The 12,418-nt window shown below is 34.1% G+C and overlaps 1 protein-coding gene across 3 annotated transcripts in view; it reads left to right on the top strand.

Moving 5' to 3' along the window:
* Positions 1-12,418, top strand: part of MON2 (MON2 regulator of endosome-to-Golgi trafficking) — a 123,531-nt gene that overhangs the window by 83,650 nt on the left and 27,463 nt on the right. For all 3 annotated transcript variants that reach the window (XM_045789685.2, XM_045789686.2, XM_045789687.2), the window contains 4 exons: positions 383-443; positions 1,659-1,782; positions 4,940-5,147; positions 7,493-7,575. In XM_045789685.2, coding sequence (XP_045645641.2) covers positions 383-443; positions 1,659-1,782; positions 4,940-5,147; positions 7,493-7,575 — 476 coding nt within the window. The remainder of the gene's footprint in view (positions 1-382; positions 444-1,658; positions 1,783-4,939; positions 5,148-7,492; positions 7,576-12,418) is intronic.

Here is a 12,418-nt window from a genome sequence, read left to right as displayed (position 1 = left end):
AATAACTTTAATTAAAAATACTGTTCTTTTAAATAAATGGTAATCTCCAACCTGGATGAGAAAATACTTTTTGTCGTTTGAATACTGTTTATTTTCAGGGGACATTTTACCTTTTTTTTTAAATTTAAAAAATTTTTTTTTAAGATTTTATTTATTTGATAGACAGAGACACAGCAAGAGAGGGAACACAAGCAGGGGGAGTGGGAGAGGGAGAAGCAGGTTTCCCACTGAGCAGGGAGCCAGATGCGGGGCTCGATCCCAGGACCCTGGGATCATGACCTGAGGTGAAGGCAGACGCTTAACCACTGAGCCACCCAGGTGCACCTTACCTTTTAAAAATCAAGTATTTTATTTGTTTATGTTTGTTTTGTTTTGTTTTTAGCATACCTCCAGATAATCTCTCTATTCAAGAATTTCAAAGAAATGAAAGTATTGATGTTGAGGTGAGGAAACTATTTAAAACATTTTCCCATAACCATTTGTGCAAACCAAGTAGTAGAAATGTTGAAACTATAAAATTGCCAAGAGAAAAAGTAAAGTAATAGGTTTAAGATTGAACCTAAAAGCAGTAAAACTCTCACAAAGACTGAAGGTTAGTTTTGAAAGCACTGACATGATTTCCTTATATTTGTTAGCTTTGTGTCTAAATACTCAGTTGTGTCCATTTAATAATTTTAAAAAGCAGTTGATTCAGTAAAATCTATTGGTTATTGAGCATGTATTTGAGAGTTTGCTCTATAGTTTGGCAAACCACGTGTTTGTGGTTCAAACTAACAATAAGTTGTTTAGATTTTTTTTTTTTTTAAGTAGGCTCTATGCCCAACGTGGGGCTTGAACTCGTGACCCTGAGAGTGTCGCATAGTCTTCCGACTGAGCCAGCCAGGCGCCCTAGATTTTTGTTTTTAACCAGCTGTAGGAAGAGCCTCTAGAACTCTGGAGGCACATAATGAGTGTTTTTTAAAGGATATATGTTTTTGATTGTAACTGGAGTTTAGAGAAGTAGTTTTTTGGTTATGGGGTTTTTGTTGGGGGGGGTGTTTTGATGATTTTCCTTTAAGTGGGTAAAGGATCTTTTAAGTAAATCAAATAAGTAAACTACTTTAAAGTGTACATGAAAAGTATATGCATCATATACATATAAAATACTGCCTTTTGTCCATTAGTGTTTTAAAACTCCTGTAAATTTTTCTTCTTTTTCTTCAAAGGGCGAAATAACACATTATATATTAGAAATGAGCTGTTTAGCAAAAATGAATATAACTTTACTTTCTCTTTTGGCTTGTTGTTTATGGTTATAAAAATGTGATTTAACTTTTGTTCTTAATTCTGTTTTGGATATTCTAACATGGCTTTGTTTCATATAAGATCAACATTTATTAAAATGGTTGCATGGTAAACAGTTTATAGTATTGACTATTTTGTAGTTTATTATTATTAAAAAAATAAAATAAATTTATTATTATTATTACTAAGACAGATGAAGGAAATAGTGTACTCACCCTGTATGTTAACATTAAAATATTTATGTACTTTATTAAGGAAGATTCTTTAATTGATTTTCTTTTAAAATAAGATTTAGATTTTACTCTGGAAATTGTCATTTGAGTTGGTCTTTTTCAAGGAAAAAAATGCATTTGAGTTTGGCTCTTTTGTTTTAGGTTGTTCAGCTTATCAGCACTGAGATACTACCTTATGCCAATTTTATTCCTAAGGAATTTGTTGGTCAGATAATGACTATGCTTAATAAGGGCTCAATACACTCTCAGTCATCTTCATTTACAGGTATGTTATTTTAATGATTTATTAAAAATGTTAGTATTGAAGTACTTTGGAAGAAGCTGATTATAGAAATGTTTATTAGTCCTGTGATTGTAGTAAAATGTAAACTGGAGAATAGCAAGGTAAATTTTAAGAATGTGATAGAACATTAAGTTTTATGAGGGGAAAATGTGAATATTCTGTGAACTATGTGTTATGAATTAAATTGCAGAGCACTTAGGAAATCTGCCTAAGTCACTGTTGGCTGACACAAGTTAACAGTTTTGTGAAGTTATGGATTATTAGGAAGTAATGAGTATATATTCTGCCACCTAGCAGTTGGCTGACTTCTTTGAGTCTTAGTTTTGTCATCTGTGAAATGAAGATATTAATATCAATTGCTCAGAGTATAAATTACAGTTAGTCAATTAAAACAAATATATGACTTAACATTTGTTAATGGAATTAAATTTAGTAAATGCTTACTTATATGCAGGGTATTACGGTAGGATGTTACCGCTTTCCTCACAACATTTTTAGGAGGATAGTTTCCACCATATTGCAGAAGGGAAATGGGTTTAGAAAGGTTGGAAAAATTATCCATAATCTAAAGGCTGGAAGCCAAATTCATCCTTAAAAAGAACTCCATGCTTTAGGGCGCCTGGGTAGCGCAGTCGTTAAAGCGTCTGCCTTCGGCTCAGGGCGTGATCCTGGCGTACCAGGATCGAGTCCCACATCGGGCTCCTCTGCTGTGAGCCTGCTTCTTCCTCTCCCACTCCCCCTGCTGTGTTCCCTCTCTCTCTGGCTGTCTCTCTGTCACATAAATAAATAAAATCTTTAAAAAAAAAAAAAAAAAAAAAAACTCCATGCTTCTTTTCATTTTATCATCCTACCTTATTAGGAGGTAATACTTAAATTGGTTTTTGCTATTTCTCTTTTTCTAAACCTGTGCTCAGTTGATAAATGTAATTGTGTGGTCTCATAACATGATTTTTGTCTGAGATGATTAAAAAATTTTAAATTTGTGCCATGCACGTCCTTAAGCCCCCGAATTTACCAGAGCCATGACTAACTTCTGCTAAACTGTGCTAAACACTTTAAAGAGCATTTAAATGTGCACAGTTTGGCCACTAGATGTCTCTCCTACTGCTTACTTCACAAACTACAGTTCTTTTTCCCAGCCCAGAGAAGTGATAAAAGTGATCTGATAAAGTGCAGATTGAATGAACATGAAAATCTCAGGAAAAAAATTAAATCCTACTTATATTAATACAGTCAACTTTTTATTATTAAGAGTATATAAAAATTTCTAGATACACTTTTATAAAAACGTCTTACAAACAATATTTATAATCAAATGTAAATATTTTAAGCTGAATAAGGACTACTGAGTTGCCATGTATACTTTTTCAAGCAGTTTCTGATGATACTTCTTGCCATTTATAGTATTAAATATACCAAGACAAGGAAGGTACGTGGACACTCTTCCAGTGGCTTTGCCATAGGACACAGACTTCTCCGTTTGAACTTGGAGGGCTTTTTTAAACATACATATAGAAAGCCTTCTGTGCTAAACTGGACCACCCTATAAAGACTTAGGTTCCAGTGATCATTTTGGTCCACCACTCTTAAGTATGACCTGATAGCCAAAGCTTTCAGGGAAAATCTTCCAACACGAAAGAGAAAAACCAAAACAAATGAAGAGGGAGTAAAAGAAACTCAGAGGAAATGTAAATTCAGGGCCACAGAAACATTCTGCCCCCAAAAAGCATAATTATAATTAGGATGTTCAAAGAGATAAAAGATTTTACATCCATGAAACAGAAAATGCTATTAAGAAGGATCAATCAGTACAAGAAAGAGCTCATAGAAACTAAAAATGTGAGCACTGAAATAACAAGTCCAGTGAAGGGTTGCAAGAAAATGAAATAACCCCGAAAGCAGAGAGAGACAAAAAAGTGGGCAATATGAGAAGAAAGAAAGAAAATGAAGTCTAACATCTGACAATAGGTCTTCCAGAAAGAGGAAATATAGAGTAAAGCTAAAAGAGGAAATTATCAAAGACATAAACTGAAGAAATCAGTCTCCAGATTAAAAATGGTCACACGGTAACCAGAACAATGAACGAAAAAAGATCCACAAGAGATCCACAAATTTCATGTTGTGATGAAATTTCAGAGTACTTGGGCTAAAGAGAAGATTCTGTAAGATTTCAGAAAGAAAAGAAAAAAGGCCAACACAAAAGAATTTTGTCAAGATGATACTAGACTTCTCAGTAGCAGGATTGGATGCTAAAAGACGTGGATGCAGTGGTTTCAGAGTTGCAATCGGAAAGGATTTTTAACATGGAGTTTCATACGTAGGCCCACTGTTGTCAGAATTTAAGTGTAGAATGGTAATTCTCAAATGTCACATGCATTATAATCATCTCCAAGGGCAAGCTATTGCTGGGCTGTAGTCTGAGCTTCTGATGCAGTAGGTCTGGGGTGGGATATGAAAATTTGCATTGCTAACGAGTTCTCTGGTGGTGCCGGTGCTGCTAGGTACCACTCTTTGAATGCCACAGTGAAGTAATGACATTTTCAGAAATGCAAGTTCTGAAAAATTTTATTTCCTCTTCAGTCGTTCTCAGGTACTCCCGAATGTGCTTCATGAGAACAAAGGAGTAAACCAAAGAAACAGAAGGCATGGATGTAGGAAGTGGGGTATAGAACAAGAGAGAATAAAAATAATTCTGAGGGTGTGGCAAAGACTAGTTCAAGGATATAGCTGGACAGCAGGTCTAGAGAGCAGCTAGTCCACGCAAGAACAGAGGTCTGGCTCTGGGAAAGATGTTGCCAAGAGGAAGGAAGAAAGAAAGAGAGAGAGAGAGAAGAGAGAGAATGAATATCGCAAGTTTGACCTCGTGGAAAACTATTGAGAACTACTTTATAGTGCTGTCAAAGGGTATAAAAAGACAAAGATACGAAGAAATATTATGTAGAAGTGGTAAGAGTGGACCGTCTTGCCTTGTTTTTGATCTTGCAAGGGGGAAAATGTATATGCTGTTAGCTGTAAGTTTTTCATAGATGCCTTTCATCAATTGAAGGATTTCCTTCTGTTTCTAGTTGGCTAAGATTTGTTACCATTAAGGTTATTAATTTAACCTTATGTTAACCATCAATAATTGTTAATTTTACAGAAGCAGAGATTGATATTCGTTTGAGAGAGGAGTTTTCTAAAATGTGTTTTGAAACATTGCTCCAGTTTTCCTTCAGTAATAAAGTCACAACACCTCAGGAAGGCTACATCTCACGAATGGCACTCTCAGTGCTCTTAAAGAGATCTCAAGATGTGCTTCATCGCTATATAGAGGATGAAAGATTAAGTGGTAAATGCCCTCTTCCAAGGTATAGATTTTATTTTATAGACGAAGGAAATGTTATCATACTTACTACTACTAATAAAAGCTCTGAGCACCAAGTTGTTTATAAGTGATCTGAATGTAACCTGAAGCTGTTAATAATTTTATTTTTATTATACAGTGTAAATATTCATAAGTTTTGCTGCAGATATATTAGTGTGTTTTATTATGGGTTGCTCGTTCAGTCTCCTCATGGTGGTTAAGTAATATATATGTACCAAATTTCCTTTTTGGATTTAAAAGAAAATTTTGAATTCTAAAATATGTCTTCTAGGATTTCTGGATAAGGACATGTGATCTGTATGACCACATGAGTGTGAATCTCTCTTGAGAGAAAATAATAGATAAATCATACTCTAGGAACTTCCTAGTTTGTTTTATAGTTATTTTTAGATTTCTCTGTAAGTCAGCTAGCCATGCCTTAGATCTTCTTTTCATCTGATTTGCTTAATTAAGCCCTTGTTCCTAAACTAATTTGCTTCCCATTTAGCCAAGCTGTGTCAGTAGAATGGACTCTAGGCCTTTCTGCTAAGCCAAGGCTAATCAGAGTTGGGGTAGAAATCAGAATTCAAAAAAAAAATGCTTTCATAAATTAGGGTTATGTCACCAATCTATTTTTTAATCTGGGAATTAGAGTTGAAGGCAAAACAAATGAAACAAAATAAAATTGGAAGACGAAGTTGTCAAAGTCAGGAAAGTTACGAAATTCATTATGGGTTCCATCTCATATCAGGTAGTATTAGAGAGGTAAATCACCAGCCCTAAATCTTTGTGTACATTCTTATTTACTTAGAATAAATTTTTGGAGTGAGAATTGACTTGTCAGAAGATAAAGACATTTTAAAAGCTTTTGATGTGTATTACAGATTGCCTACCAGAGACTTCTACCAATTTACATTCTCCTAGGAGCATATAAATGTCCTTTTCCTCAGTTTTTAGTATTTTAAAATTATTTGCCAGTTTATGATTTATCTTTTTAAAATTTGATGAATGAAATGTAGTTACATAGTAGTTTGCTGTTGTTTTTTTAATTATCAATGCTTATTAGTCATTTATATTTCTATTTTTGGGACCCACTGTATTTTGAATTTCTAAAACATAAATTATACCTTCTCATATTCAGATTTATATATGAAAAGGTTCCAAAGACAGGTGTTGGTAATTTGGTTATGGGCATAATTGAAAATTGATTTATCAAAATAGATCTCTGAAGTATACTTGAAAAAGCAGTAATGAAGTTGCTTTGCTTGGAATATTTTTTATTTATTAGATTGTAACATTATTTGATTTCAGAAAGCAATTTTTTCTTGTTTTTTTTGTTTTGTTTTTTAGTGTTTATTGCTTTTAAATCGAGTCTTATTTATAGTTGTCCTATAAAAGTATTGTATCATCCTGTGACTCAGTATCATTACATTATTTTCTAAACTACATCACAACACAATAACATTCTTCTATGCTTAAAAAGGGAGACTTGAAATATACTCTGTCATAGGATTAGAAGAATCTTTTTTGTAGAATGAAAACACAGATTCATATCAGGCCTGAGGAGGCTGTGTAGGGAGAAAGAAGGGAATCAAGCTTCTCTTGTTGACCCTTTATTCCCAAGTTCATTCTTCATTGCTAATGTCTCCAAATAGTCCTGCTTTAGGATTAATTTTGAGCATGTATCTTTGGTTGTATTAGAAAGTTAAATAAGTACTATTGTAGTTTTTTTCCCCACCCCAGTACTATTGTAATTTTTAAAAAAAGATTATTTAAAAAAGCTTAAAGCCTAACACGGGGCTTGACCTCATGACCCTGAGATCACAATGAGCTGAAACCAAGTGTTTGATGCTTAACCAACTGTGCCACCCAGGCATCCCTGTACTATTGTAATTTTAAATGTCCTTTTAACAGCATGATAAAATATATGCCAGGAGGTAGTAGTAGTCTTTATTTCCACTTAAACTTTGGCAAATCCCTTTTAGCACTAATTAGTTAAGAAGAAAAAAAAAACTACTTGTAGAGAAGCTTTAAAAGCATGTATAAAATGTCTTAAATTTAAATAGTTATGTGAAATATCTTACAAATAAATTCGGATTTGCCTGAATAGATGCCCCCATTTTGAAATTGATAACTTATGTAAGAATAACAATAAATCTTATTTGCACACTGAAGTACATATTAATAAAATAATTTTTCTTTTATAAGAATTTAAAACTAACATTAACTTTGCATTGTTTTGTGTCCAGTATTTTTCCAAAGTATGTATATCTACTTGTATAAACCATAAAAAACACACATGGCGTATCTTAAAATCCTGATGGAAATAATTTCCCATCTCTTTTTTAGGCAACAAGTGACAGAAATCATATTTGTTTTAAAAGCAGTCAGTACTCTCATTGATTCACTTAAGAAAACTCAGCCTGAGAATGGTAAGTGCTTAGAAACTCAGTTATTCTAAACTCATAGCATTTATGTTCTATTTCTGATGTACTTTTCTATTATTATTAAGTTAACTGAATTTTAGGAACATAACAGCTATTAGGCTTTCTTTTTTCCAGTCCTTATGACAGCAAAGAATCAGGTCCATTGGGATGTCAATTAAGTAAAATTAATTTGTAATGTTTTAGGTTCTTCATGTTAAGTAACAGTTTGGTTTTTTTTTTTTCTTTTAACTAAGTTGGTCTGAATTCAGGATGTTACATGGATAATTCATAGTTCATAGATTTTTAATGCAGAACATCACTGAGTTTTTGGGTAGGTATAGGCTTCCATCCTACGTGTGTACTGAATTACAGTATAAGTATGAACTGTACAACTTTGAATCATTTTATGGCTTTACCTCATTTGTTTCCCCTTTCTGTAACTCATTCCTCTTCTGTCCATTCTTTACCTTATTGCCAGAAATGATTTTTCCAGAAGTGAAGCTTTGATCATTCATTTTCCCATCTTTGTAAAACAAAAATTTTTCATTTACCATTAGCTGCCACATGCAAAGAGTACTCCTGTCAGACCCCATTAGATTTATGGTTTATTGCCACTAGATATCATGTATCCTATTTTCCCACCAAACTAAAATTCTCAGTCTACCCAAGTATTCCCAACCTTTTGCTTATTTCATTCTCCTGCCTACGTCTACCTAGCTCAAATGTCACTCCACTTTTAAGCCCTGTTTTTAATCCTTAATGGTGAGTGATTTTTCATTGAACTCGTAGCTGTTTTATGTGTACTTTTTCCTTAAAGCACTCTACATGTATCATAGTTACATACACACATGACTCTGTTCCCTTAACTTGTAAACCTCTTGAGAGGCTTTTTGGGCCATGTTTTGTTCTATCTTGAATCCTCTGCATTGCAACGCAAAGTGGTTTGTTCGAGGATGGGATAGAGAGCTGGCACCAGAACATGAGGTAATTGTGTCACTGCACACAGTGGTTCAGTGGACATTTTTTATACAACAAGCCTTTGTTAAAGAAAGAAGTGTGGCTGATTTATATTCTGGCCCAAGCACCTTTGCAGACTGGCACTTTAAGCAGCATTACTTTTAATACCCAAGAAGGAGGTTCCTAATAAATGCCTAATAAATGAGTCATAGGATATTTGTTCCTGGCAGTTAGTATATAATAAAAGTAAATACATATTTTTCTGTTTTCAAAATTTACCCATTGGTGCTTTGGCCTAGAAAGGGTGAGTATTATGCCAAACCTTAAGGAGCAAATAGATTTATATTTATTCAATCCAAAGGGAGGTGTAGAGTTTGTAAGAAAATTGTGGGAGCAATATTCTGACTTCATCCCATCAAGTTCAAATTAGGGTTCTCTTAAAAAATGTTCTGGTTGATATTTCAGAGAGGGAAACCATGCATTAACTTCCTAGTGACCAGTAAAATCTTTATTAGATTGTAGGATAGAATTGGATTCTTAAAAATATATTTAAGACTTAAACAAGAAATTCTCCAATTCCCATGTTATTGCTATAGTTATATTAAATATAACCAGTGTATTTCAATGCATAGTGCTTGCATTATTTTGTTGGATTTTTAGACAGCTGTCAAGAATTTAAGCAGAATTTGTATAAAGGAAGAAAAGGGAAGGAAAACTTAACTTTTTAATCTTTTTTCTTTCTTTCTCTTTCTCTCTTTCTCTCTTTCTTTCTTTCTTTCTTTCTTTCTTTCTTTCTTTCTTTCTTTCCTTCCTTCCTTCCATCCATCCATCCATCCATCCATCCATCCATCCATAGCCAGTGGGCCCTGAATAGGGCAGTGCGGTAAGGGTAGATGATTTAACTTATTTTTAAAAATTGTCTAAGAGAGTTTGAAATGTGGCTCTGGACATATGAAGTGAAATTTAAATGTAACCGTAAATAATGATGATATTGTAACATATTAGGAAGCTGTGATAAGCTTCGTTAAGAAACAGAAAAAAAGAAGGTGACTGAGAAAAAGCCAGGCCTCTTCAGTGGAAATATGTTGGATTGCTCATAGCCAGTCCAAAATTAATTCAGGAGGACAGGAACAAGGTTTGGAACCAATGTATACCAAACATTTGTTTAGGACATTTGTCATTTGTTTTAGGGTTTTCTAGGGGGAGAGATGGCATTTGATGGACTTATTTTTAATTTGAGGGAATTTTATTTTTATTGTTTTATTTTATCTTCACTTTAAAATTTGATAAGTAGTAACCTTTCACATGGTTCAAATATTCAAAAACATAAAAAGGCATACAGGGAAAAGTTTTAAGATCATCTTTACCCTCTTTTAGATCTGCGTAGTTCTTAACTCACCATAGGCAACCTTTTTTATTAGTTTGTGGATCTTTCTGTAAGTTTATTACGTAAATACAAAATACATACTCCAGTATACCCCCAGTTTTAAATCTAAATGAATATACATAATAGACCCGTACTATATCTACTGTTCTGAATACTCTGTTTTTTTCCACTTCATATTTTATGGAGATTCTTCCATATCAATGTATATAGCTTTTTCATTCCTTTTTGATAGGTAGTCCAAGATGTCCACCAAGATCTATAGTGGGTTTTTAAAAAATATTTTAAGAAATTTGAGTAACTTCCCCTGAGTTTAAGATGTGATCTTAAACAATGTATTTTTGTATTTTCCTGTAATAAACCAAGAATTAATTTTGTCAGTTGACTCTCCATCTGGGGCAATCTAGATAGGTTTCAATCTGTGCAAGCTTTTTTCCCCCTTTTTCCTTTTTTTTATGGTAAAATACACATAAAAATTTATAATCAGCCATTTTTAAGTGTACAGTTCAGTGGTATTAAATACATTCGTAATAGTGTACTGCCATCAATACCATCCATCTCCATAACTCTTTTCGTCTTGTAACTGGAACTCTACGCTTATTAAACAATAACTTCTTATTCCCCATGTCTCCAGCTTCTGGCAACCACCATTCTATTTTCTATCACTATGATTTTGACTACTCTGAATATCCCATATAATTTGAATCATACAGCATTTGTCTTTTTGTGACTGGCTTTTTTCACTTAGTATAATGTAATCATGGTTCGTTCATATTATAGCATGTTGGAGAATTGCCTTTTTAAGACTGAATAATATTCCAGTGTGTGTGTGTGTGTGTGTGTGTGTGTGTGTGTGTGTGTATCTCATATTTTCCTTATCCATTCATCCATTGGTAAACACTTGGGTTGATTCCACATTTTAGCTATTGTGAATAATGCTGCTGTGAACATGTGTGTACAGAAATCTCTTTAAGACCCTGCTTTCAGTTCTTTTGAATATATACCCAGAAGTAGAATTGCTGGATCATATGGTAATTCTATTTTTTATTTTTTTTTAATTTTTAAATTTTTTTAATTTTTAAAGATTTTATTTATTCATTTGGGAGAGAGACAGAGAGAGCACAAGCAGGGGAAGAGGCAGAGGGAGAGGGAGAAGCAGACTGCCTGCTGAGCTGGGAGCCCAGCATGGGGCTCGAATTCAAGATCTGGAGATCATGACCTGAGCCAAAGGCAGATGCTTACCTATCTGAGCCACCCAAGCGCCCCTATATTTTGTATTTTTGAGGAACCACTATATTATTTTCCACTGTGACTGTACCATTTTACATTCCCACCATGAATGAACGAAATTCTAATTTCTCCACATCTTCATGAATACTTGGGTTTTTTTGGTTTTTTGTCTTCGATTTTGTTGATAGTAGCCATTTTAATGAGTAGGAGGTGGGTCGCATTGTAGTGTTGATTTGCATTTCCCTCATGGTTAGTGATGTTGAGTATCTTTTCTTGTGTGTTATTGGCCATTTGTATATCTCCTTTGGAGAAATGTCTATTCAAACTCTTTGCACATTTTTTGAATTGAGGGATTTGTTTTTTTGTTGTTGTTGAAGCCTCTTTATCTGCACCTCTGTGATCAGAAGCATTGATCAGAGTGCAGATCCCTGATATTTGGAGGATAGGGTCCTTTTTGCCCACTATGGCCTTCTGCAAGCTGTGTGCTAGCTGCTCCAGGAACACGTGCACATCTGCCAACCACATGGCTAGGAGTGAGGGATGGGAGCTGCTACTGTGCTAAGACCTGAGATTGACCAAAATTAATCACAATATACTGTCCAAATCTACCTCAGGAAGTTGCGAGCCTTCAGTAGACTCCAGAGTTCTAAAACAGTTGCAGATTCTGCCAATGCAATTGTTGTCTCGATGAGTAGACAGATTCCTAGTACTTCCTACTCTGCCATTTTTCTAGAATGCTCTCTGTACAATCTTTTGTCAAATGATTAGTGGGAAGTTTCACAGACACCAGCTGGAGCAGACTATTTAAAACTTCTTAGACTGTTTGTTTTATGTCAGGCAGCACAATTCTTTTTACAAATGAAATCTGATATGGATTCCCAACTTATAAAACACATAAAAACAGCTCTGGCTTGATATGCCCTTCCTCCCATCAGCCCTACTCCCACTCTGAGGAAGCCCCTGTTTGGGTGAAGTAGGGATTACACGAACAGGTCAGCATTTCCCAAGATCAGTACTAAGCAATGATTATTAATGATGATGAGTGATGTCAGTAGATATGGAATATAAAAAAGTTCCATAACCAAATCAATTTTGGAAGCCCTGAATTAGATGAAGTTAAATCTCTTCTTTTACTGCAGGTTTTTAATAAATTCATGTGAATTATGACTCCCCAAAAAGGAAGATAATATATATAACGTGTGTCAAACTTACCTGAACATTATTTTTTTATAAGAAGTATCTTGAAGAATGCTAGTTTGAGAAGTTCATTCCTTTATT

This window comes from Ursus americanus, chromosome 17 (assembly GCF_024610735.1).
Source record: "Ursus americanus isolate L20-20 chromosome 17, mUrsAme1.1.p, whole genome shotgun sequence".
Classification (NCBI taxonomy): Eukaryota; Metazoa; Chordata; class Mammalia; order Carnivora; family Ursidae; genus Ursus; species Ursus americanus.
This window is presented reverse-complemented; position numbering and strand designations above follow the sequence as displayed.